The sequence below is a fragment of the Ostrinia furnacalis genome, unplaced genomic scaffold (genome assembly GCF_004193835.3).
Source record: "Ostrinia furnacalis isolate ACB-3 unplaced genomic scaffold, ASM419383v2 OfSCF3022, whole genome shotgun sequence".
Taxonomy (NCBI): Eukaryota; Metazoa; Arthropoda; class Insecta; order Lepidoptera; family Crambidae; genus Ostrinia; species Ostrinia furnacalis.
In genome coordinates, this window is record NW_021133261.1 from 622,335 (window position 1) to 647,827 (window position 25,493).

The window sequence follows — 25,493 nt, forward strand, 5'->3', positions numbered from 1 at the left end:
CCCAATTTTTGTAAATCGATAACATAATTATAAACATTTTTATAGTAAATGTAACTAATTCAACGTTAAACTTAGTGATCTGTATAAGGAATGCTAGTAATATGAACTGCGGAATTTTGGTGTTTTAGGGCCTGCCTTCGAGGCCCTTTCCTTTAGATCAGTGGTTCTTAGCCTTTAAGTCATGAGGGACCATTTTACCAAATTTCTGTGTTGTCAGGGACCACCTCATAATCGGTCAAAACCAGTTTGACTGCAAAAATCAGTTAAAAGTGCTTTTGACCAAGGTGTGCAAGTGCACATCGTAGACCACTTGGAATGCCTCCAGGGACCACCAGTGGTCCGCGGACCACCGGTTAAGAACCACTGCTTTAGATGAAATCGGTGAAGAATTGGTGAAAAATGAAGATGACTATATCCCTAACTCAATCACAATTTTCCCGCCGGAAAATTCGGAAAATTTTAATGGTGACTTAACCAAAACGATATTCGCTGCCGCTGTGGGTAGAGGTACTATACCACGCGGTAGCGAATACCGCTTAGGTCTGAACAGTATTATTACCGCATACCCACTGGGTTTTCTCTGCCGCAGACGGTAGCGAATACCGCTTAGGTCTGAATAGGCCTTTATGCTTTGATAGCGGTCTTTACTCGGCGCGTATGAACAGTGTAGTGGCGCGGCGACGGCGCGGCGGCGGCGCGGTGACGGCGTCGTGTGCTGGAGCGCTTATTCTAAGCACGGGCTTATTAAATTGCCCCAGTGCAGTGGTAGGGTTAATAATACTGGGTTGTGTAAAAGCCCTTTCATAACCATATTCAAGCCTTAGTCCAGAAAATAACAGACTTTTGTACTGTTTTGACTCGTTGGGCAAATACATACACGAACTCCTTCACTTCAAAATATTCACTTAATTAATTGTATAAACCTTCCATGAAACTTGTTTATGTTTGTTGCCAATAGATGTCACTGTATTTTGAGGGACGAAAAGCTGTACCGCGGTGTCCAGATTTTTTTCCCTGGCTTTATATACCTGGAGTATTTTGACATCTGTGAACCTTTGGGAACCTTTGACAACCATTGTGAACCATTGACAATCTGTGTCAAGTAATAAATTGTCACCTACATATTGACGTCTTATTTATACCTAGATAAGAGTCCCTTAAGTGCGCCGAGAGTATCCGTGGTTTATTCATGGTCCTTCGAGCCGGATATCATCAGGAAGCTGATGTCCATTGGGCACTGGTAACGGTGCAGGTGCCGCGACTACACTTTGTGCATTTTTGGAGGGGGGTGACGTCCTGGACAGTGGATCGCTGTCGCAAACAGGACAGGTGAAGAAGCTGGGTCAGCTAGGAGCTGCTGACATCAGTTTGACAGTACCAGCTGTGGTGCTGTCAGGGCAACTAACTGGTTGAGGAAGATCAGGAGATGATGATGGTGGTGCTGCGCTGAGGTGGCGCCATCTGGTGGAGACACGCTCGGAGCCCTAGGTAGTCGTGTTGGAGCCCTAAGGAGGACGTTCGGAGCCCGAAAGGAGTTCGGGTTCGGAACCCGAAGAAGTTCGTGTTTGATGAAGAGTTCGCCGTCTATTGTGATAGTGTGTGAGTGAAACGGATACAACTGTGAGTACTCTTTTAGCATTTTATTATTGAGAAGAAAGTTGAAGGATTTTGGACTTTATTTACACTGGTAGTTTAACTTAGAAATTTTAATTGTTTACATTCACTTAGAAAATTTTTAGTTTAATTATTTAGGACTTAGAATAGTTTTGAAAAAGCGGTTGCTACGGGGAACCTATGCCCGATTTCTGTCAGAGTTGTCAAAGACTTAGAACTTTTTACGATTTTTGGAAGTTTGTTTACATCTCAATTTAATTGTCATTTATGATGGAACGTTTAGAGAACTGTCAGTTTGACCTCGCGTCAAGAATAGAAAAGTCAAAAGTCAATTTCTTAAAAAGTTCTAAAGGTCGTTTGACCAAGGAGTATTTAGAGGGAAAGTTGGAACTACTTGAAGGTTTGTGGAATGAGTTTCTGTTGGGTCATAAGGAATTGTTGCGCACTACGGAACCTAAAGTATTGTCCAAGTCGACCTATATGCGAAGCGATACTTATGACAAAGCAGAAGATTGTTATATTGATTATAAATGTAAATTAAAAGCGGGTTTATCTGAATACGTTATAATCACAAGTACTTCCAACACTGATTCTGACCAGCACTCTTTACAGGCGCCTAATGTAAAACTACCAAAAGTAAATATTCCGATCTTCTCAGGAAAGTACTCGAAATGGAACACCTTTCGAGACTTATTCCAGTCTTTGATACACTCGAACAAGACTTTAGGAAATGCTCAAAAATTGCTGTATTTAAAGGGGTACTTACAAGGTGAAGCCGAGCAACTTTTATGTAACATTCCGATTACAGACAGTAATTACGATTATTGCTGGGGTTTATTAGACGAGAGGTACAACAACAAGCGATACATTTGTCATCATATTTTGAAGAGACTACTAAGCCAGAAAAATGTAACTTGTGAGTCGGCTAGTGGTTTGAAAGGTCTGATGGACACCACAAATGATTGTTTGTCCGCTCTGTCTAATATTGGCATAGATACTAGTACCTGGGACGTGCTGGTAATTCACTTTGAAGTTGGACCCCGAATCAAAAAGGCAATGGGAGTTTAGCATCGCGGATAATAACTCTACCGAGCTACCAACTTACGACCAGTTCGAACAGTTTCTTAAGAACCGTTACCGCGCCCTTGAGTTTTTGAGTTCAGAGTCCAAACTAATTCCTAACAAAAACTTGCCTGTTAGTCAAATTAAGGCCATGCACGTTGCCACGTTAGTCTGTCTCTTTTGTAAGAAGGAGCACAAATTGAGCACGTGTAAAGCGTTTAGGGATACGTCAGTGGAATTACGTCGCGAATTTGTTGCATCACATAATGTTTGCTTTTGTTGTCTCGGAAACAATCACTCTGCCAAATTCTGCCACAGTAAATACAAGTGTCGCATATGCAAGAGGAAGCACCACACCCTGCTGCATCCTACGAACAAGATTGCTGCTCAGGAACCCCATAACGGGGAGGTTACGGCTGATACCAAGAAAGTTGGTGCTGTTATTTCCTGCACGTCTACAAGGAGCACTGTGGATTGTAACCAGGTATTGCTAGCGACGGCACTTGTAGATACTGCATCTAAATACGGCCAAACTTATACTATTCGTTCTCTGCTGGATCAAGGGTCCCAATCCTCTTTTATTACAGAGGCCATGGTTGAATTATTGGGTTTGAAGAAGATTCCACTTAAAGGGCAAATAGTAGGAGTAGGTGGCACGAACGGGCTCACGACAAAGTCGATGGTGGAAATAAAAATATCATCAAGGGTTGATCCAAACTTTATTATGACAGTGAAGGCTTACGTACTAGGGTCCATCACTTCGCTTTTGCTTAACCAAAAGATAACAGCGGAGGAGTGGAAGGAGCTTGAGGGCATTGTCCTCGCGGATCCGAGCTATTATACTTCTAACAGTGTGGATTTGTTGTTAGGGTCAGAAGTATATAGCCGGGTACTTCAAAACGGAGTCATGAAGGGACCGCTTGGTTCACCACTGGCACAGTGTTCGTCATTGGGGTGGATTTTGTCTGGTGTCGTTCACACGCCCATGAAGCCCTCTGAAACAATAAATGTGATGCATTGTAGCGTGGAGGATCATCAGTTTCTAAGAAAATGTCGTAAGCTAGAAGATGACATTCCGTTGCCAAAGGAACGAACATGTACAGAAAATGAAAACACATGTGAAGGATACTTTACCAAAACTACTCGTAGAGATGACACTGGTCGATACATTGTGCGTCGTCCTCCGGTGAAGAATAAAGATCCTGTTGTGAAGAACTATCTGCAAACACCTGGAAAAAGAATGTATTCATTAGAACGAAGACTGAAGAACGGTGATCAGAAACAGAAATACACAGAGGTTACTAATGAATATGTTGACATGAATTTGGATCACGGTGAAGTTTCTCCAACGGTGGCTGAGAAGATACTGTCAGACTTTTATGTGGACGATCTCAGGATGAGTTGTGAAATTGTCGATCAGGAAAAGTTGACTACTAACAATGAAGATTTGGTAAAGACAATGAAAGAAGATGGTAAAGTAAGTCAACGGAAAGGAAACGAGGAAGGGCTGAAAAGGAACTGATGAAATAATAAAAAGTGGTGGTATTACCTGGAACCGAAGTGAAGATGTATACCGCTACAAGGTCGACGTACAGACCTACGGAGATCCTGAAACAAAAAGGAAGGTTAAAATAAAAAAAGGATACGCTTGAGAAACGCTATGGGTATTCAACAACAGTAGAGGTACAGAAGGCTATGGGTTGTATTTAGTAGCATGCCAATTTGAAAACTAGTGCTGATGTTAAAAGGTTAAGAGAAAGCAGAGACTTACCCAAACGTAGTTTTCTCCAGTTCTTGGGTCCTTTTCTAATGTGAACAACATATTGAGAGTTGGTTGGAGACGTGTAACTTCACAGTTTCATGAACGTCGTGTCGTAATGTAAAACATAAAGATGGATTATACAAATTCGTCAACCTAAAGGTTGTTGATTTAGTTGTCATAATGGTGGACAACTAGCTACGGGTTTTGGCTCAGTGGCAGGGTGATTGTGGTCCATCCCGGTAACGACGATGTTTAAGTTGTACAGGTTCAAGGTAAACGAGTTGGTCTCCTTCCTAAAGCTGAATAATTTTAGTTTATTTAGTTTTAAGGTTTTGAGTATATTTAATATGTTTTGTTATTTTACGGTACAATGGTTTTTTACATGGTTTATTTTAATTTTATTGTTGATGTGTACCGCAACCTGTTTCATGGTGGGCGATGCATTCGCATAAGTTTCATTTGGTTTGTGTTCAATTTTCCTGTTGTTAAGGACCTAGGACGGTCCTTGGTGGGCGATATGTATAAACCTTCCATGAAACTTGTTTATGTTTGTTGCCAATAGATGTCACTGTATTTTGAGGGACGAAAAGCTGTACCGCGGTGTCCAGATTTTTTTCCCTGGCTTTATATACCTGGAGTATTTTGACATCTGTGAACCTTTGGGAACCTTTGACAACCATTGTGAACCATTGACAATCTGTGTCAAGTAATAAATTGTCACCTACATATTGACGTCTTATTTATACCTAGATAAGAGTCCCTTAAGTGCGCCGAGAGTATCCGTGGTTTATTCATTAATTATTCTTGCATACCATTAAGATACTATCATTATTTTGGTTTCAGAATATTCATTGGTTTTTCCATTGTTTTAATTTGACATTTGTTTTATTTAAATTCTTTAAGTAATCTAGTTTACCTAGGAAAATTCATAGATTATTATGTTCAATAATCTATGAATTTTCCTCCAATTATAAGGATAGTTATGGATATTTATGGTTGTCTTTGTCAGTCCAAACCTGGTTCAGCCAAAACACTAGGTGGACCGACGATCTGGTGAATGAAGAAAGTACCTGGATGAGAGCAGTGCAAGACCGGCCGTTGTGGAAATCCTTGGGGGAGGCCTTTGTCCAGCAGTGGACGTCATTTGGCTGAAACAAACGAACGAAAAACTTTAAGAGCTTCCCAAACAATATATTTATTGTTTAGTTATTTGCTCTACTATTATGAATGGTATTCATGTTTTTTTGTAAAATTGCAAATTCGCAAACGTCATGTCTATTACTATTCCGTGAATAATTATGTTAAATTCTTCGTATTATTTTCACAAAAATACTACCTGAATAAGAACTTAAACAATAGAGGTATTACAGCGTTGCTTGCATCCAAATGTCTCCAGCGACCTTCAGCAAATCAGTCCACCTAGTGGGAGGCCTGCCCACGCTACGTCTTCCGGCTCGTGGTAAGAACTTTTCTGTCCGAACGGCCATCAGCTCTACGTGCTATGTTTCTCGCGCACTCCACTTACGTACTATCTAGGTGGCTTTAGTTTTCCTACGGATCTCCTCATTTCTGATTCGATCTCGCAAGGAAACTTCGAGCATTTTAAACTCTACCATAGCGATATTTTTCGTCCAATAGTAAGGGCTTGTTCCCATGGAGATATCTCGTTTTTTGTAGGAACTGTTCTTTGCAGGATCCCATTAATAGTACGAGTATCCCACATAAAACCGATACGTTCGAATTTGTAATTCGAATTTCATACACACATAATGACCATAATGGCAACGTGGCCTCTCAATATAGCTTAGGCCTTATAAATAATCTCAAAATTGCACTGCGTGGTATGGAGAGGGCTTATGCTACGAGATCGAATCAGAAATGAGGAGATCCGTAAACGAACTAAAGTCACTGACATCGCCCAACGGATTAGCAAGCTGAAGTGGCAATGGGCAGGGCATATAGTACGCAGAAGTGACGGTCGATGGGGCAGCAAGGTTCTGGAGTGGAGGCCACGTACCGGAAAGCGCAGCGTAGGACGTCCACCCACAAGGTGGACCGGCGACCTCATAAAGGTATGCAGGCACCACCAATAGACTATTGTGGAAATCATTGGGGAAGGCGTATGTTCAGCAGTGGATGTCCTATGGCTGAAATGATGATGATAATGATGATTACATACATAATGTGTTTTCACGCGACAGTTCAGTTTTGTGGGATCCTGCATTACTGGATTGCTTTAATTAAGATAATTATATCCACGTGTAAATTATTTTCTATGCATTAAATCCAATTGATTACAAACAAGTTATTGATAAAATCGTGAATGATATTAATTAATTGATCCATAATAATAGTGATTTAACTTGATTAATTTGACATAATAATGTTAAGTCATGTCATAATCATAAATCAATCCATCATAATCACAGATGGTTCATATTTATCTAGATAAATATTTACGAGTATAACTTTAAACACTAGTTTAGGATGGGTTTATAAACAACTAGCGGCCGCCCGCGACTTCGTACGCGTGAATCCCGTTTTTCCCGCTAATTCCCGTTCCCGTGGGAATTGCGGGAATTCCTTTCTTAGTGCACCTCTACGGTATCTAAGCTACGTCCCTTCCAAATTTCAAGTGCCTACGTTTAGCCGTTTAGGCTGTGCGTTGATCTGTCAGTCAGTCAGTCAGTTTCTCCTTTTATATATTTAGATAATAATAAATAGTGATTTTAATAATAGTACTTAACACTAACCTTTTTATAACTCTTTATTATTCTTCAATAATGTAAGTAATACATTTGCATAAACTAAATAAAATTGTTGTTTTAATTTAGAAAATAAAACCTACTACACTAAAATCATTAAAGATGCGCCTACGCTAATTTCTTTCTGACCTAAAGGTTAACTGGAGGAAAATATTAAATGGCATCAAGTTACCTTTCACTTTATAACCTTGGATAATGTAAAAATAACTTTCAAACAAATAAACATAAACTATCTCGAAACAAAACTAAAGCTATTTTAACGCCCGTATTCATAAACGATGCTTGCTTAAGTGAAGCAGGAAATCGAACGCACAGCGTTGAATAGAGCTCTGTGATTGGTTCGTGTGTCACCCAGTGCGTCCACACGCACTATGAGACCTCATAATGTTTGTGAATACGGAATTATACATAAGTTATTTACACTATTAAAAAAAGAACAAGATATCTTTTCACCTCCAAGATTCCGTTAAAATTTTCAAATTCAGAACATTTTCCAAATTGAAGACGACACCAGTGTGCCTACCATGAGTTTACGTTAGGTGTGCTCGCTAGCGACTGCGTAAAAAAATGACATTTAAATGTATGACATATTGTGCAGCGCCCCTAGCGGCTACTTTCAAGAAATAAAATCTTCATAGAATTTTTTGACGTATTCGCTAGCGAGCTCACCTAACGTAAACTCATGGTAGGCACACAGATGAATGGTTTCAATATTTGGTTTACCAGTTGGACAGACACCTCATCAAGCTTCACACTGTAGCATCTTATATCGTTGCAATAGGGTTGAATTTACAACAAAAATGTACATATATGTAGATGTGCTATTGTACAGCCAGCGTCAAAGTTCGTGCCACCCAAAGTAGCCAAAAAGTTCGTAACACGTCTTTGTTGCAATTGGAATAAGGTTGCTTTGTCAACTTTTAGGGCATTATAGGTGCTCGTATCTGACGCTGCCTGTACGTAGAAAATGTAAGGCAATCGGACCCGCTTATTAAATTTGTATGTTACAATTTTGCTGCAACGCCAGACTTTATACGTAACTGCGTTGCATTAGACTGAGATTCTGGTGCATTCAAAATTGTTTTTCTAGAAAATTCAGTGCTCTTTTCTGTTTGCATATTTCTGGCGATATTGGATGGCGCTCGTAAGTACTTTAGGGTATAATCTGTTGGATAGTTTTCATCTTCAAGTATTTATCTACGAAATTATTGCAATACACTTTTACCGTTATTCTTTGTCCCTGTAGATCTGTTTATTTAATTTTGTTTTTTTTTTACTTTTCTTTTTCTTTTGGATTCACAACTTCCAAAGGTTATAGGTAAAATTACCGGAAGAGAAGAGTTGAATTAACCTACTATAACAAACTTAATTTATTGTAAATTATCTGTAAATTCAGATTTTTGGTTGTCTTGTAATTGAAAAAAAAAGTTTAATTAAGTTGACAAAATAGTGACGTCACTTGCTTGTATTGCCATGCAAAATCTATGGAAGTGCCTCGTTTTGACAGTTTTAAAAAGTACGTCAAATGATTGGTGGTGTCATATAGCCTGTTGTTACCTAAAATATTATGCCATATCGTGTCTCATAAAACTAAACTCGGTCGCGATTTCAGTTGTTTCATATAAATATAAACGCAAACAGTGAGTACACAAGTAAACAACTAGTTAGTAAGTACATTCCCAGACCACGACAAAGACCACAAAAACTACAGAAGGTTAATTTACCCGGTGTAGTTGTAACCGGCCCGAGGGCAGGGCGTGTCTAAATGCATGCGGGAGACCGCATCGGATGGCTTACTGATAGGGTGGCCATGATATGCAGTTAAAAAGTGAGAAAGTATTTATTCCTAAAAGAGTCTTTATAATTTTAACCTGGCAGTTTGGTTATTTTTGATAATGGCCGTTGCAATAACACACTTTTTTTAATATTTTTTTTATACTTTTGTTACAAGCTGGCCGCTACTAACCGGGCAACATGGAAAGCATTGAGGGAGGCCTTTGTTCAGCAGTGGACGTCCTATGGCTGACATGATGATGATGCATGCGGCTTCATCTGCGTAATTTCCAGTCTACAAAATATATTTCAATTTTTTCCCTGGATTTAAAACTATTAGTTCTCCACGCCAAATTTCATCAAAATCGGAGCGTGAAAATGTAAACTTAATTTATTAATTAGTTATTTATCTTTGACTAGCTGTTCTCGCAACTTTGTACGCGTGAAAATAGTTTTAATAATATTACATTGATTGTTCTTTACTGATCCGCCCCTATAGGTGGTAGGGTGATGTCATATAGCCTTAGCCTTCTACGATAAATGGGCAATCCAACATAAAAATATTTTTTCAAATCGGCCTAGTGTTCCTGAGTGTAGCGCGTACAACAACCAAAAAAACAAATTCTATAGATTCATACCTACTAAATTACCGGGTTGTACGAAAGTGCTTTCATTTCATATCATTACAACCATATAAATACTTTTTGAGTGGGTGTTTATAATGTGCATTGTGCATGTATTTACAAGAAAAAGTATTTAATATCCGTTGTCTAATACCTATAGTACAAACTAATCAAGTTAGGAACTAGAGGCTCAGTGTAAAAATGTCCAAGGACATTTATTTTACACCGACTTACGAATATCCTAGTTTGTTAAGATAGCATTCGGATCAAGACGACCGCGACGAGAGACCACGACCCGAGACCGCGACAGGCAACCAGTCGCAGGTCGCAGGGCGACAGCTACTTACGAATCTTCGCGACACGAGTCGTGCGACCCATACGAAACTTACTAATTCTATTAAAATTTCGTCTTCGTCCGAAGAAAACACGGCCATTTTGCATCTGTCGCGTCACGGCACTGCCTTGTGAGCGACCGAGTCGCGCGACGCAAGTAGCCGGCAGGCCACGCCCACACGTCGCGCGACTCGGTTGCTTGTATCCGTCTGCACTTCCTATTAATTCATATAAAGCAGTGGGTCGCGGTCGCCGGTCGCGGTCTCGAGTCGCGGTCTCGCGTCGCGGTCGTCTTGATCCGAATGCTACCTTTACACAAATCTTGGTCACCCTTCCCACAGGAAAAACAGAGTCCTTATCCGATGTGAAATATCGGCCATTTTGTTTTAAAGCGAATTGCCCGATCTTCTACTTTTTGTAGCGATTTAAATGGCTTTTTAGACAATCTAACATACGATGGCTTTCCCATAGGATCTCCAGAGATAAGTAGTTTAACTGAGAAGTTATTCTTAGGGTCATATCGTTTCGGGTGTGATATTTATTGAACACCAATGGGTTTTTAAATAACCCTTGAAAACAAACGTGTTTGGCTTAAGACATAAAAACTGGAATTCATGTTTTCAGAATTTAAAATTAAATCGATTTAGACTGCCGTAAATAAATGTCCTTTTTTATGGAACAGGAAGCAAACGAGATCAGAAAATATTATTTTTTGCATTAAATTGATAACATACAATTTTTGGTTTTTGGTTGAGATAAGTGTAATCATTTACCTAAAATACAAACTAGTAGTTTGAATACAGGTATTAGCAATGTTTGAGCATTATTGTATGGTATTTATCAAAAAACAAATAAATACGACCTTATTTTCCCAAAATAGCATGTTTGTATTATGTCTCAAGTCTGCTCTCTATGAAATTCTAATGTAAAATCGACGGTTGTTGCCGTAGTGATTTTTAGATTGATTTTCGTGTAAACGGCGAGACTCGTACTGCCATCATATGAATTACACCTTTACTGTATATGCCGTTACCGCGACGGAACGTGTTAAAATATAGTAATACTCGTTTGTAGGTACATAGGGCCATGTTTTTGCTCTATTCATAATGTTATCTCGATGGGAAGCTATCAGTAAATTTATGGGACAACTAACATCCGATCGACCATAGACGATTGATTGATAGATTTGCAATTTGTGTAGCTGTCAATGTACACACAATGTACATAGTCAAAGTAACACTACAGTTTATTAATACTACCTCCAACAATTTTGTCACTCCACGAAACTCACTACTTCAAGATTTCAAAAGTTTTAAACAATTCTTGAGCTTAAAAAATAAAAGCTTAACATTAAATGATTTTCTAGCCAGAAAAGAAATTAAATTCAATCAAAGACTGCAGGAAATGTAGAAGCTGAAATTATGGCCTTTTAGAAATTGATAATCAAACTTATCAATGTCATCAAAGGTATTCTTCTACAAAATCTCAATGAAAACATTATATTATTTATTTATTTATTTATTTATTTATTTATTTTGGTTTAAATTATTGTTGAATAGAAGCAGCAGAAATTAAATTTCCAAAAGGCCATATTCAGCTTCTACCTGGCCATCGAGAATAATTATACCCTTTTAGGAAAGTAACCAACCTGCATTAATAAGAAAAATGTAACCATGGTCCTTCTGTCCATATTTATTTTGTAATGAATATGTCTCTAAGGCCCCATTAACACTAAAGACCCGCCAGAGACTGCAGATACTTTGCAGATAATATTGTACATGTGTGTGTGTTAATTACTTAGCCGTCTTATTAGGCGCCAAAGGTGTGATAATAGAGGTTAGGTTGTTTAAAAAACTTTGCTCGATGATCTTTGGTATAGGTCATGTAGACCATCGTATTTGAAAGTTTGAAACCTGTAAAGGCTGATGAAGGTGATACACGTGTTAAGTAGTTAAGTAGGTAACTAACATTTAACTTAATTTTTCGTGAAAGTTGGTGGGTGGATCTTGTCACTTGACACATTTTGACAAGCAGACAAGTAAACAAGAGCTTGACGTTTGGACATAGACTTAAAATTAAGTCACAATTTAGTTACGATGCAATTTGATCACTTAAAATTAAGTTAAAATTTTTAGTTTACTACTTAATACGTGTAATTCAGCCATAAGGGACAACTGTATAATGTCTGCTGTATACTGTACAATACATGGAGTTTATTGTAATTATACAGGGTGTTAGGTAAATGGGTATATGAGCCGACACTAGCCCATGTTAACATGGTCATATAAATGGAATGGTGAAGTTAGGATATCATTTTAATTTTTTTAATATTCATACAAAATAAATTTTATAAAATCCGATTTGTATGAAAATTAAAATAATTAAAATGAAGACATCAATTTTCTGACTTCACCATACTATTTATATGACCATGTTAACATGGGCTAGTGTCGGCTCATATACCCATTTACGTTAGGTAAATGGTATGTACATATTATTAGTATCAGTCAGCGTTGAATAGTTCATGACACCCAAAGTGACCAAAATATTGACACAATACCTTCTTTTACTTGTAACAAAAACGTGTTGCATACTTTGTGACTAATTTGGGTGTCACAAACTATGTATTTGACGCTGACTGTACTTGCTATATTTTTAAATGATATCCATCAGTTATTGAGTCAGGCCCTTTTCACACGTCCCGGTTGCCGGCCAACCGGCGCCGGGTATCCGGTGGTGAAGTGTATGGGCATGGTACGTAGCTTTTACATGTTCCGGCGTAATTAATTCGGCATGCCCATACACTTCACGACCGGGTACCCGGCGCCGGCTAGCCGGCAACCGGGACGTGTGAAAAGGGCCTTACTGTTTGTGGCTTAAAGTTGGTGATAAATAAGCCTTTGACTTTAGTTCCAACTAAAGAATCTTCATTAAATATCAGTGTTTGCAACAGACGTTTTGTTTTTGTATCCTGATAGATAGTTTCTCTGGACCTGAGGACGAATATTGCGAAATTCCGTTCCGTGCCAATTAATTGTTTCGACTGGAGTTTTTCTGTTTTTGTTGACTGTCCTAGTGTCCAATGTAGGGTTCGAAAAAGGTACGGCACGTCAACTGTACAATTTTAAAAGAAAATGGCACCTATAACCACTATGCAAGATGCTTTAGAATGATTAATTTGATGTGCCGGTGTCTGTAATTGACTGTGTGGCAAAGGCCAAAATACAAAAACGTTTGAAATTTAAGTAAAAAACAAAAACAAGAAAAGTATCCTTACTTTTACAGGTACAGGTACTGCCCCTGATAGTTGAAGTATTCTAACACCAAATCAAAACAGAGAAAAAAGTTTCAAATAATTTAAATGGGTAAGTAATTCTTAACTGTCATTGAGTTTAACTCATATCCGAAAAAAGTGTTAGATACGCCTTTTCAACTATTGGGGGCAAAATAGGTGACTACTAAGAATTTAAATTAGGTAAGTACCTGAATATCTTTCCAAAGCGTGTGTTTCCAGCAGAGAAAAATAGGATCACACCCACCCCTCTCGTTGATGTGTTTTTAAGTCACGAATATTCTAATGTCAAGCCTCCCCAACCCGTCTGGCTAGCGTAGAAACGTTTATGCGCAAATTGTCAAATTCGCAAATTGTCAAGCGGTCGCACTGTGCCAGATTCTCACTTTGTCAAATTCGCAAATTGCCAAATTCACAAAATGTCAAGTTTTCAAAATGTCCAGTTGTTTAGTTTTAATAATGAAAGTAAACTAATTAATTGGTAGAACTTTTAATCATTAAAATGTTAAGTTTTTTTTTAAGAAACCATAAAATCGTAATATAAAATCAACAACAAAATTTTTTTACCCTACTGTGCCAAAAGGAGGGTTATGTGTAAGCCAAATCCTCCATTTACTTCTGGTAAATTAACACTTTGGTGAACAGTACAGGTTAAGGCTGAGTTGCACTACCTAATTTTGACCGTAACTTTAACGATAACCGGTGTTTATTGTATGGAGATTGACAGATTTTTGACGTTTGTCAAAGTTAGAGTAGGATGGTGCAACCCACTTCCCAAATGACACTACTTATTCACATGATACACTGCCTATGGGCGTAGTGTGAATGTATCTAAAACGAAAAAGAACTATGCCGTCTATAGGCGTTCTGTCATGTAATTCTTTACTACCTGAACGCCCGTGGACGTTATTGTCCATCGATGTGTTAAAAGAGATGGTGCTCCTAGTTGAGATTAAAATAACTTGATGATGAAATTCCACATACGAGTAGCTATAGATAGATTAATTTAATGAAGACAGGTATAGTTCGGTATTAGTTTTAATTGTCGGTTGTAATCGATATTCTTGTAGTTTCGGCATGCTCGGGGCCGTGGGTCAGCAGCAATTAGTGGATAGGAATTATGAACTAAAGCTTACTATCCACGAAAGCGTAGCTAAGTTATTTTCAGCTTGATGTAGGTTCTTGCAACATGGGGTGCGATGNTACCGTTTGTAGCGTAAGGACTCTGCAAGGTACGCTCATGGGACCTTTACTTTTCCTAGTCAAACCCAAACATTTTCCAATGGAATTTGGAATTTGTTCTTTCTAATTTAGAGTTCAAAATTATTACCTCAAGGGCGACATAGTAAAGCGTGTAGTATCTCATTTGTAGCGCAAGGACTCTGCAAGGTATACTAATGGGACCTTTACCTTTTAAACCTACTTTTGCCAATGAAAATTGTGATTTGTTATCTCTAATTTAGAGGTCAAACCCAAGTTTCAATGAAATTTGCTTTTTCTTTTTAGAGAAATTTAGAGTTCAATATAGCTTACCTCAGGGGCGACATAGTAAGGCGTATAACACGGCGTTTGTAGCGTATCAGCGGGCGTTAGAGTCTCTTTAGCGAATCCAAAGTCTGTCAGTTTCAACACCGCGTTGGGTTCTGCACTCGTATAGAGCAAGTTCTCGGGTTTGATGTCCCGGTGGGCTATGTTCGAGTCGTGGAGGTGACGGACGGCTACGCAGATTGAGTGCATTATCTGTGGAATAAAAAACATTGAAGTTAAAAAAAGAGTTTTTACTAACTGCAAAATATTAAACGTGTAACGGGACTATTCCCACCTCTCGCTGCAACTCCTGTGTAGCCAGGATCTACAGCTTGACCGCCAATAAAAACCCAACCAGTGAAGGTCAAGTTGTCCCGGGAGAAAGTTAAACTGTCATTAGATGGGTCTAAAACGCTTTATCATCATCATCATTTCAGCCATAGGACGTCTACTGCTGAACATAGGCCTCCCCTAATGCTTTCCATGTTGATCGATTGGTAAACTAAAACGCTTCGAAAAAGTCTAATTTGTCCGTTTTAAAGGTCAATTGAAATTGGTCATTATCTAAAAATTCATGAAACTTTTCTACGGACATATTAAATTTATTCGATGTGTCTTTGGATCTACCTGCGGTGTCAGTATAACGTGCTATTTTTAGGACACCCCGTGAATCTAGGTGCTGCCAGAGATTAATTCTAATGTTTCCCAAGCCTTATACAGGTTGGAAACGATAACTGATCTCACTCGATTTTTTCTAAAATATACAAGATATGGAAAAACTAATTACTGATCCTGAAAGTGCTTCATGAGATCTATCAAACGGTATCAATAATAGGTTACAGAATAAACTGGATCTATCCGAAAATTCAATGTTTTCAGCCTCCATACATTTAGTAAAACCACATAATATTAAGATAGATCCAATTCATTTTGTAACCTATTATTGGTACCGTTGGATAGAGCTCGTGAAGCACATTTAAGCTCGATTCACACATATCAGTGAAGCTACAGTTACGTCACAGTACCGGCACGCATCCCATACATCTGACAAGTGTGTCAGTGACGATAGAAACTGTATGAAAGAATATTTCGCGCTGTGCCGGTACTGTGACGGAACTGTGGCTTCACTGATATGTGTGAATCGAGCTTTAGGATCAGTGATCAGTTTTTGGATATCTTGTATAGTTTAGAAATAATCGAGTGAGATCACTTATAGTTTCCACCCTGTATAAAGAAGCTATGATACTATCTTATGCAGTTGTAATAGATTACATTTTACAATGACAATGTAATCTCATGTACAGTCAGCGTCAAATAGTTCGTGATACCCAAAGTAGCCAAAAAGTTCGCAACACGGCTTTATGCGCGTCCAATATAATAATATATTCGGGATGCTGTTGAGACTGCCTCGTTTTTGTAGCGCATCAGGGATGTTTGCGGATTACCAAACAGACGGGTTTAGCGCCATAATACGCAAGAAATCTGTATCCCTTATTACCAGGGTGCGAGCCAGTCGCAACAGCATTCTGAGGACCCTAGCGGACAGATACACATCGCCGCTATGGAAGTGTCTTGTGCAGAGACTGATCACGGGGCCTTATCCACCCCCATGATGGTCCGTCTCTGCACAGGGTATAAGTTTTTGAATTTGTTATTGTTTGTGTGTATGTTTATTTTTGAACCCGCTTAATATGGACTTTTTAAAATTGTCTGAAATAAAGAATTTTTATTTATTTATTACAATTGGAATAAGGTTGTGTTGTCAACTTTTTGGCCACTTTGAGAGTCACGAACTACACTCGCGAGTATGGAATGATTTGTTCTGAGCGATCGTAAGAACTAAATAACTAATATAAGATAATTAAAAATAGTACCATTTAAAGGTAATATTATACTTACTTTTTTTAATCCTACTAATTATAAATGCGAAAGTTTGGATGTCTGGATGTTTGTTACTCTTTCACGCAAAAACTACTGAACGAATTTCGATGAAACTTTACATTATTATTGTTTATAACCCAGAATAACATATTATTATCCCAACTAATATTATAAATGCGAAAGTAACTCTGTCTGTCTGTCTGTCTGTCTGTCTGTTACGCTTTCCCGCTTAAACCTCGCAACCGATTTTGATGAAATTTGGCATAGAGATAGTTTGAGTCCCGGGAAAGAACATAGGATAGTTCTTATCCCGGTTTTTGAAACAGGGACGCGCGCGATAAAGTTTTTCTGTGACAGACAAAATTCCACGCGGGCGAAGCCTCGGGCGGAAAGCTAGTAGAAGATAAATGGTACCATTTAAAGGTAATATTATACTTACTTTAAATTGATACCATAGCATACATAGTCATTAATGAGATCCCGATCGAGTCAACTGCGCACTTCGCTGGAATGCGATTCTTTGGGTCCGTGGCCGAGTCCCCCAGTATTTGACGCACCCGTGGTGGACGCCCCCGATTTAAATAAATTTAATATCATATTTTTTTTGGCTTTTGCACTAAGTACAGTCAACGAAAAAAGTTTCACAAGCTAATTATTATACTAAACTATGCATGTTTGACGCTATTTATGCAATCTGGGAGCAAAATTTTAACCCAAAACCAGCAGTAGTAAGAAACAAAAAACTTTTGTAGGAATTATTTTCATTTCATTAGATTCATTTTTGTGTTTAATTTTACTGGCCTAATAAATATTTATTCGTTTATAAACATTTTTGTGCCTGACTGTACATTTGATTAAAAATTGCTTCAAATCGAATTTAACTGACCGGGGGCGTCGACCACGGGTGCGTCGAAAACTGGGGGACTCGGCCACGGACCCGATTCTTTCTCGCAGAAACCAGAGCGAGGATGTGACGTCACGGATGCCGGGTGCGCAGTTAACTCAACCAGGTTGTAAGTGTGATCGACGCAGACTGTACTTATACCCCCATTTCTTCGTAGACCAACAATAATAGCTGAGTCAGCTTGATTTATACGAGTACACACGAATAATGGACTCGCCCGTGCCAAGATATTAGCGTTCTTATTATACCGTTTGTTGAGCTATTTTCGTCTGATTATTGTGGCAATGATTAGTATTGTGGAATGGGGTTGCATTATTTGTATAATTTAGGTTCAAATAGCGAGACAAATGTCAGTGCTTATTACAGAACGAAGATCACAATAACCCTCTTTCTGGCGTAGTCGGGCAGAACTTCTTGTGATCAAATTCATTGCGGGTTCTAAACAACCTTCACTGGTTGGGTTTGATTGGATGCCAAAACTTGGCTTCAATTAAATACAATTTAATTGTATCCTTGCTATCAAGAGTTATTATGGTGGAGGAGGGAAAAAGAGCTGGGGGTTATTCCCCTTTTAATAACAGGACCTCAAGGGCTATATTTCACCGGGACACCATGGCGGCGCAACCAGTCGCCGCTACCAACAAAATGTATGCAGCTTTGCGCAACCAAACGGACACCAGGTGAGTAACTCTCTATAGAGCTGTATACATTTTGTTGGTAGCCGGCGACTGGTTGCGCCGCCATGGTGTCCCGGTGAAATATAGACTCAAGTCTGATAGCCACTGAAGATGAGCTAAGGTTAACCTATCCTGTGAAGTCAGAAGAGATCTTATTGGCGCTGTCAAAACGCCTTTTTTGAAACGCAGCTACGCACATCTTCAATGTAAAAGCAACCTAAAGGTCTTTCTTAATAGAAGAGACATAAGGGTCTACCTCTGGTACTTTTCTCTCTGAGCAGTTGGTCTACCTACCTTTGCTGCCTGCCTCTCTGATCAGTTCTCCTCTATCCATGAAAGAATCCTCGCATCGCTCATTTTTCTCACGGGAAAAGCAGCCTTAAGCTCCTGCTTATTAGGGACATAAGGGCTTACCTCTGCCGCCTGTCTTTCGGTGAATGCTCCTTCCCTGTTATCCTGGATTCTCTGGAACAGTTCTCCTCCATCCATGCACTCCATGACCACGAGGAGACATCGCTTGCCTCCGTATGTGTTGTCATATACATCGACGATCTGGGGAGAGACGTTTTGAATTATTATTTTGTTGTTTTTGGTACATTGGAGATATGTTTGGGAAGTCCAGTTTTTAACTGAGTTGGTTCGTGTCAGACAAATGACGTCCAGTGCTGGACTAAGGCCTCACCCAAGGATTTTTATAACAGGGCAGTTAACACCAGTTCCTGCTTCCTTCTACGAGATATAAATGTGAAAGTTTGAGAGGATTGGTGGATGTTTTTCACGCTTAAACTATTGAACTGGGTTTGGATTAAAATTGGTATAGAGATAGTTTGAGACCTAGGGAAGAACATAGGATAGTTTTTATCCCAGTTTTTGAAAGGGGGCACGCGCGCCACTGTTTTCTGTGACCGAATGCCAAAATTCATGCGAGCAAAGCCGCGGACAAAAGCTGTACTAATAAATAAATGTAAACGAAGTTTTCCACTCGTCGCGTAATGTTTTGTCAATTTTAACTAAATGGGTTACTGTGAATGTCACTTAAAACAATAGATTTTGCAAAACAAATAACACGACATCATGAAAAGCGTTGTCGCATTGTCGTGACGTCAATTGGGTAGTTGACAGAATATACTAATTCCAGGGTACAATTTAACTAGGGGTGCGATGGTGAGGGACCTCCACGTGGTGTACCCCGGGCAACGTCCGCGTGTTCTGTCACGCGGGCGGCTGACTCTTCACCCGCGCGGCAGGTTACGTCAACTCGGCGGGCCTGTCGGGCAACCCGTAACCCCCCAATGGAGGGGGGCCGGGGGTCCCGGCTACGGAAGCCGGGGCCAAGACAAGGAAAAGTCTCTAAAACCCTCAAACGTCAAGGTGTGGAGCGGGCCGAAGAACGATATCGGGTCTTCATAGGCTCGATATGGTCGGCGGAGTAACGTCGGCTATTACCGCTCCCGGGAGTAAGGTGGGGCAGCTGCGCCCGCAAGCAGAGATATAAAATGGACAGCGCTCAAATGAATGTTACCCGGGCGGGTCCCAGCCAAGCTGGGGAATCCCGTGGCTGCCCTCAGGGTAGTCGGCCTCGCGTATACGGGGAGGCCAAGCCTGTTCCGCGGGAAACCGCGTTTGTAGATAGTTCGTTGGAAGATAGGGAGGACCGAGAGGTCGTCGAGAATGTAAATAGTATGTCTATAGAAGAGGAAATCACTGCTGTAAATAAAGAAGACTGTATATCTGTAAATAGTATAGGAAGTGGGAGCTTCGAGCTAAACCTCGACGAAATGGGACATCGCGAATTGCGGGTTTCACTTCAACGGCTTGATGCCGACCAATGGTCAGACGGCACACATGGATCGCGCGCCGGATCGCGTTCTCCACGCTTCTGGTCGCGCAAGCGTCACTTTTCGAACGTGGACGATGACGGATCAACGACGGACTGCTCGGTGCGAGCACAGAAGGTCCAGTCGGCGATATATACAAAGAGAGGCCGGGGCAGGCCAGTGACTACTAGTGGTACCCGGACCGAAAGTCCTGCTGCTAAGGAACAGCACAAGAGAGAAAGGAGGAAGAACCTGAACGTAGATGCTGAAAATAAGGCCGCCATTTACACGGAAAAACTTAAAAAAATGAGAACGCGGGCGCAATACCTCAACCGAGACCTGACCGCACAAGAACTCGCAGAGGCGGCCCAGGCGAGCACAGACGCCATCCTGTATTGTGCAAAAAATAGCCGCAACCTGAAAGGGACCTTCCAAGGTACCTTCAACGAGGCTGCCGCTACAGTAGGGACAGTGATCGAAACACTGATGCAGAGGACACAAAGTGAGGAAATTCAAACTCTCACCAAGGCGAACGAGCAACTGAAGCGGGAGCTGGCCGAGCTGCGCAGCGAGTTTGCCAAATTTAAGGAGGAGAAAGCCAAAGCTGTAACCCGTCCTGCGGCTGCAGCTGCCAACGCTATCCCTGAGGGCCCGGCCCCCAACATGGAAGAATGGGCTGCGAAGATTTTAAGTGCAGCAACGGCGCGGATCAATGCCCGTGTTGAAGGACTGGAACCGCGCCTTAACCCCGAGCCTCGGCTTCGTCCAGCCCTGGCGTTTGAGAGGAGGCAAGAGGAGGCCTCTGTACAGGCTACCCCTAAGAAAATCACAGAAAAGAGACATCCGGAGAAACCTCGTACATCTGAAAGCACCCGGGCTCCGGCTAAGGACAAGACAGATGCTCCTAAGGCCAATGAAGGCTCACAGAGCAAAGCAAAAAGTAAGAAACGGAAGGGCAAAAGTTCAAATGTGGCACCATCAGCCACTGCTCCGCCCGTTCCTCGAACCTTACCTCCTGCCCCAGCTTCGATGAGCGAGGGCTGGAATACGGTTACAAAGAGGGGGAAAACCAACGGCAACGCCGGAAGCAGAGGGCCCACCAAGGCGCAAAAGAAAGCGGCTCAGTCCGCTTCGAGGAAAATTCGCCCCCCAAAGTCTGCAGCTGTGGTTCTGTCCGTACAGCCCGGGGCAGAAGAAAAGGGGGTGTCATATGAGAAGGCCATTCGGGAAGCAAAGCAGCGGATCGACATTGCCGAACTCGGCATAGAGGCTGTTCGCTTCAGAAGAGCCATTACAGGCGCTACAATTATTGAGATCCCCGGCGCTACTAATGATGCAAAGGCGGACTCCCTGGCCGAAAAACTTAAGACTATATATAATGAGAACGAGATACGAGTGTCAAGACCTGTTAAATGCTCGAATCTTAGAGTGTCAGGCCTAGACGACTCCGTCACAGCAGAGGAAATAAAAGGTGCGGTGGTCAAGGTTGGAGGTTGTCCGGCCGAACAGGTCAAGGTTGGCTCCCCGCGTCGTGACCACACTGGTCTCTTCACTTCGTGGGTTAGCTGCCCAGTTGCAGCGGCAAAATTGGTGCTGGAGGGTCGCCTTTTGGTGGGTTGGGTTGCCGCTAGGGTGAGACTCCTACCGACAAGAGAACTGCGATGCTTTCGGTGTCTTGAGGCCGGGCACGTACAAGCAGTATGTCCGGCTGAGGTGGACCGTAGCCGGCAGTGTTTTAGATGCGGACAACTGGGCCACAAAGCAGCAGCGTGTTCTAACGAGCCCCACTGCTCAGTGTGCGCAGCTGCAGAGAAACCGGCGGGGCACCGCATAGGCACAAAGGCCTGTAAAGCCCCGGGTATAAAGGTTGGGAGAAGAGCGGCGGCAAGTGCAAAAGACCAGCCAAAGCCATCTCACCCCAAAGAGGGGCCCGAGGAGGTAGAAATGGCCGGCGAATAAGATGGCATCCAAATTTCTTTTGGCGAATGTCAATCACTGTGCTAGGGCTCAGGATCTATTACACCAGAGCATGGCACAGTGGTCGACCCAAATATGTGTAGTATCCGAGCCCTACCTCATCCACAAGCGGGATGACTGGGCTGGCGACACCGACGAGAAGGTAGTAGTCATTACTAACACGGCAGCCAACTCTGGCCCTTTCAAAAAAGTTCGAAGAGGTCGTGGATGTGTTGCCGTCCTGGTTGGAGACATTGTTGTAATAGGAGGATATTTTTCACCGAACCGCTCTATCGCGGAATTCGAAATATTCTTAGCAGAGATAGGATCCCTTACATCTGGCTGGGGCTGCCCACATCATACTGTAGTAATGGGTGACCTTAATGCCAAATCTACGGCCTGGGGATCCCGATTAACGGATGTAAGAGGCGAGCTACTAGAGGAATGGCTCATGTCAAACGGCCTGGTGATTGTAAACAGGGGAACGGTCAACACGTGCGTGCGGATGCAGGGTGGCTCAGTTGTGGACATCACGTTCGCAACTCCCGCCCTGGCGAGCCGGGTACAGAACTGGGAGGTGCTGGAGGAGGTCGAGACTTTGTCGGATCATAGGTACATATGCTTCGACATTTCCCCCCTCCGGTTCACCGTCCCGAGCTATTCGAACCGTTCCCCAGAGACGACGGGTCCACGATGGGCTCTGAAGAAACTGGACAGAGACACCTTAGCAGTTGCGTCACTGATAGAAAGCTGGTCGCCGTGGTCGGACGCAACTGAGCCCAGCAGCGAAGTCAATTGGCTCCGTGAGGCCATGTCACGCGTGTGCGATGCGGCAATGCCCAGAGTAGGGAAGTTGCCGTCACGCACAGGCGTGTACTGGTGGTCCCCTGAGCTGGCTCAACTAAGGGAGGCTTGTGTCACGGCCAGACGCCGTTACTCTAGACACCGTCGAAGACAACGCAGAGACGAGACGCAGGACGCCCCGCTGTACGGATTGTACCAAAGTGCCAAAAAGGAGCTGCGGGGTGCGATAGGGGAGGCTAAAAACGCCGCCTGGGAGGAGCTCCTCTCCACCCTGAAACAGGATCCATGGGGGAGGCCCTATAAGCTCGTCATGAGTAAACTTCGTCCATGGGCTCCTCCAATAACTACCAGTATGGACCCTGGCCTTCTTGGTGCTGTCGTTCAGGCCCTTTTTCCAGCAAGACCGGATTTCACGCCGCCGGTAAGGTACAGTGCGGCTGAGGCAGATACGGGTGAAGCCCCTGACGTCACAGAGGGAGAACTAGGAGGGGCGATTCTGCGCCTTCAGGCAAAGAAAACCGCTCCTGGACCGGATGGAGTGCCAGGGAAGGCCCTCGTGCTCGCCCTAAAAAACGGGCTGGAGCCGCGGTTTCGAGCGCTGCTGACGGCTTGCCTGAGCCGAGGAATTTTTCCACTACAATGGAAGATAGGAAAGCTCGTCCTCCTAAAAAAAGAGGGTCGGCCTACGGACTCCCCGTCGGCGTATCGACCCATTGTCCTGTTGGATGAGGCGGCAAAGCTCTTCGAGCGGGTCATTGCTGTCCGTCTCATCAGGCATTTGGAAGAGATAGGGCCAAATCTGGCCACAAACCAGTACGGATTTCGGCATGGCAGGTCCACAGTGGACGCCATAGCCGAAGTTAAGAATGTCGCCGAGCGAGAGGTGGCTAGAGGGGGCAGCGTTGTGGCGGTATCGTTGGACATCTCCAATGCTTTTAATAGTATCCCCCACAGTTGCATAGAGGAGGCTCTGAAGCACCATAGGGTCCCTCAATACTTACAAAACATTATCCGGGACTACCTAGCAGACAGAGAGGTGATCTTTCCGACGGCTGACGGGTGGGGCCGAAGGCCAGTAGAGTGCGGTGTTCCACAGGGGTCGGTTCTAGGGCCGCTCCTGTGGAATATCGGCTATGACTGGGCCATCAGAGGAAATCAGCTGCCCGGCATCAAGATCGTCTGCTATGCAGACGACACGTTAGTTATAGCCAAAGATAAGACCTATAGGGAAGCGGCGATTCGCGCAACGGCAGGAGTAGCGGAAGTCGTCGGACGTATCAGACGCCTTGGTCTCACGGTGGCCTTGCACAAGTCAGAGGCCATCTGCTTCCATGGGCCACGCAAAAGGCCCCCAGTAGGGTCAGAAATTGTCGTGGGTGGCATCTCCATCGCTGTCGAGTCTACCATGAAATACCTTGGATTGATACTCGACAGCCGGTGGAACTTTAAGGCTCACTTCAAGGTTCTGTCCCCGAAGTTAGTTAGAGTGTCCGGGGCTTTATGCCGGATTATGCCCAATTTGAGAGGCCCACACATGGGATGCCGCCGTCTATTTGCAGGGGTCGTAAGATCTATGGCCCTGTACGGAGCACCCATCTGGGTAGACGCCCTAGGAAGGGAAAACATCTCGGCTCTGAGGAGGCCACAACGCATTATGGCCAAAAGATTAGTACGCGCATACAACACGGTCTCCCGTGAGGCTGCGTGTGCACTGGCAGGTACTCCCCCGTGGGAGCTAGAGGCAGAGGTGCTGGCAGAGGTATACCACCGAACCGCTGCCGCGAGGAGCAGCGGTAACCCTCCAGCACCTCGCGAGGTCGAGCACTGGCGTGAGGAGGCGCGCGAAGCAATCATCGATGAGTGGGCAGACTGGCTAGCAGAGCCTAGCGCAGGACACCGCACAGTCACCGCATTGCAGCCCTGTTTAAGACAATGGCTGGAGGCACGAGAGGGTCCTCTCACTTACCGGATGGTGCAGGTACTGACCGGACATGGCTGCTTCGGGAAATACCTGCACCGCATCGGTCGCGAGAGGACCACCGCGTGTCACCACTGCGATGACCCGGTAGATACGGCGGAGCACACGCTTGAGGTGTGCACCGCGTGGGCGCCGCAACGAGCCAGGCTCCAAGCGGCAATCGGATTGGACATTACACTGCCGGCAATGATCAAGGCCATGGTTGGCAGCAAACCAGGATGGGACGCGGTCAAGGCTTTCTGCGAAGCTGTGATTGCCACAAAGGAGGCAGCGGAACGGGAAAGGGAGGAGGATCCCTCTGCCGATCCCATACGCCGCAAGAGGGTGGGCCAGAGGCGGCGGGCTTTTGCGCGCCGTCTCTGATAGTTAACTAGGAGAGGACTGATGAGCGCCAGTCGACAGGCTCTTTACACCTGTTGACTGGATCTTATTGTAAATAATTGTTATTGTAAATAATATCTTATTGTAAATATTCTGTATGTTTGTATAGTTCTGTACATAGTATGCGCGAAAGCGCACTCGATGTCCGTGGCACAAAAGGTGGGTCCGCACTGCTGGACAAACTGGGCATAGGCGGAAATCGGGACAAGGTTCGCTATACCGGCATTTCCCCTATGCCCAGAAAGAAGGACATTCGTGGTTGTTTTAGTGGGTAGGCCTTGCCCTTCTGGCATGGAGAGCCCCACATAACCCGTCGCCTGACCACAGCGGCGGGTATGCAGTTT

The 25,493-nt window shown here is 43.0% G+C and overlaps 1 protein-coding gene across 1 annotated transcript; it reads right to left on the reverse strand.

Moving 5' to 3' along the window:
• Window positions 1–3,651: 3,651 nt before the first annotated feature.
• Window positions 3,652–18,711, reverse strand: LOC114357089 (MAP kinase-activated protein kinase 2-like). The gene is made up of 5 exons (XM_028310547.1): window positions 18,628–18,711; window positions 14,758–14,964; window positions 4,448–4,482; window positions 4,226–4,284; window positions 3,652–3,671 (listed from the first exon to the last, which is right to left on the reverse strand). Exons 1-5 carry the CDS (start codon window positions 18,709–18,711, stop codon window positions 3,652–3,654), a joined length of 405 nt encoding a protein of 134 aa, XP_028166348.1.
• Window positions 18,712–25,493: the final 6,782 nt, after the last annotated feature.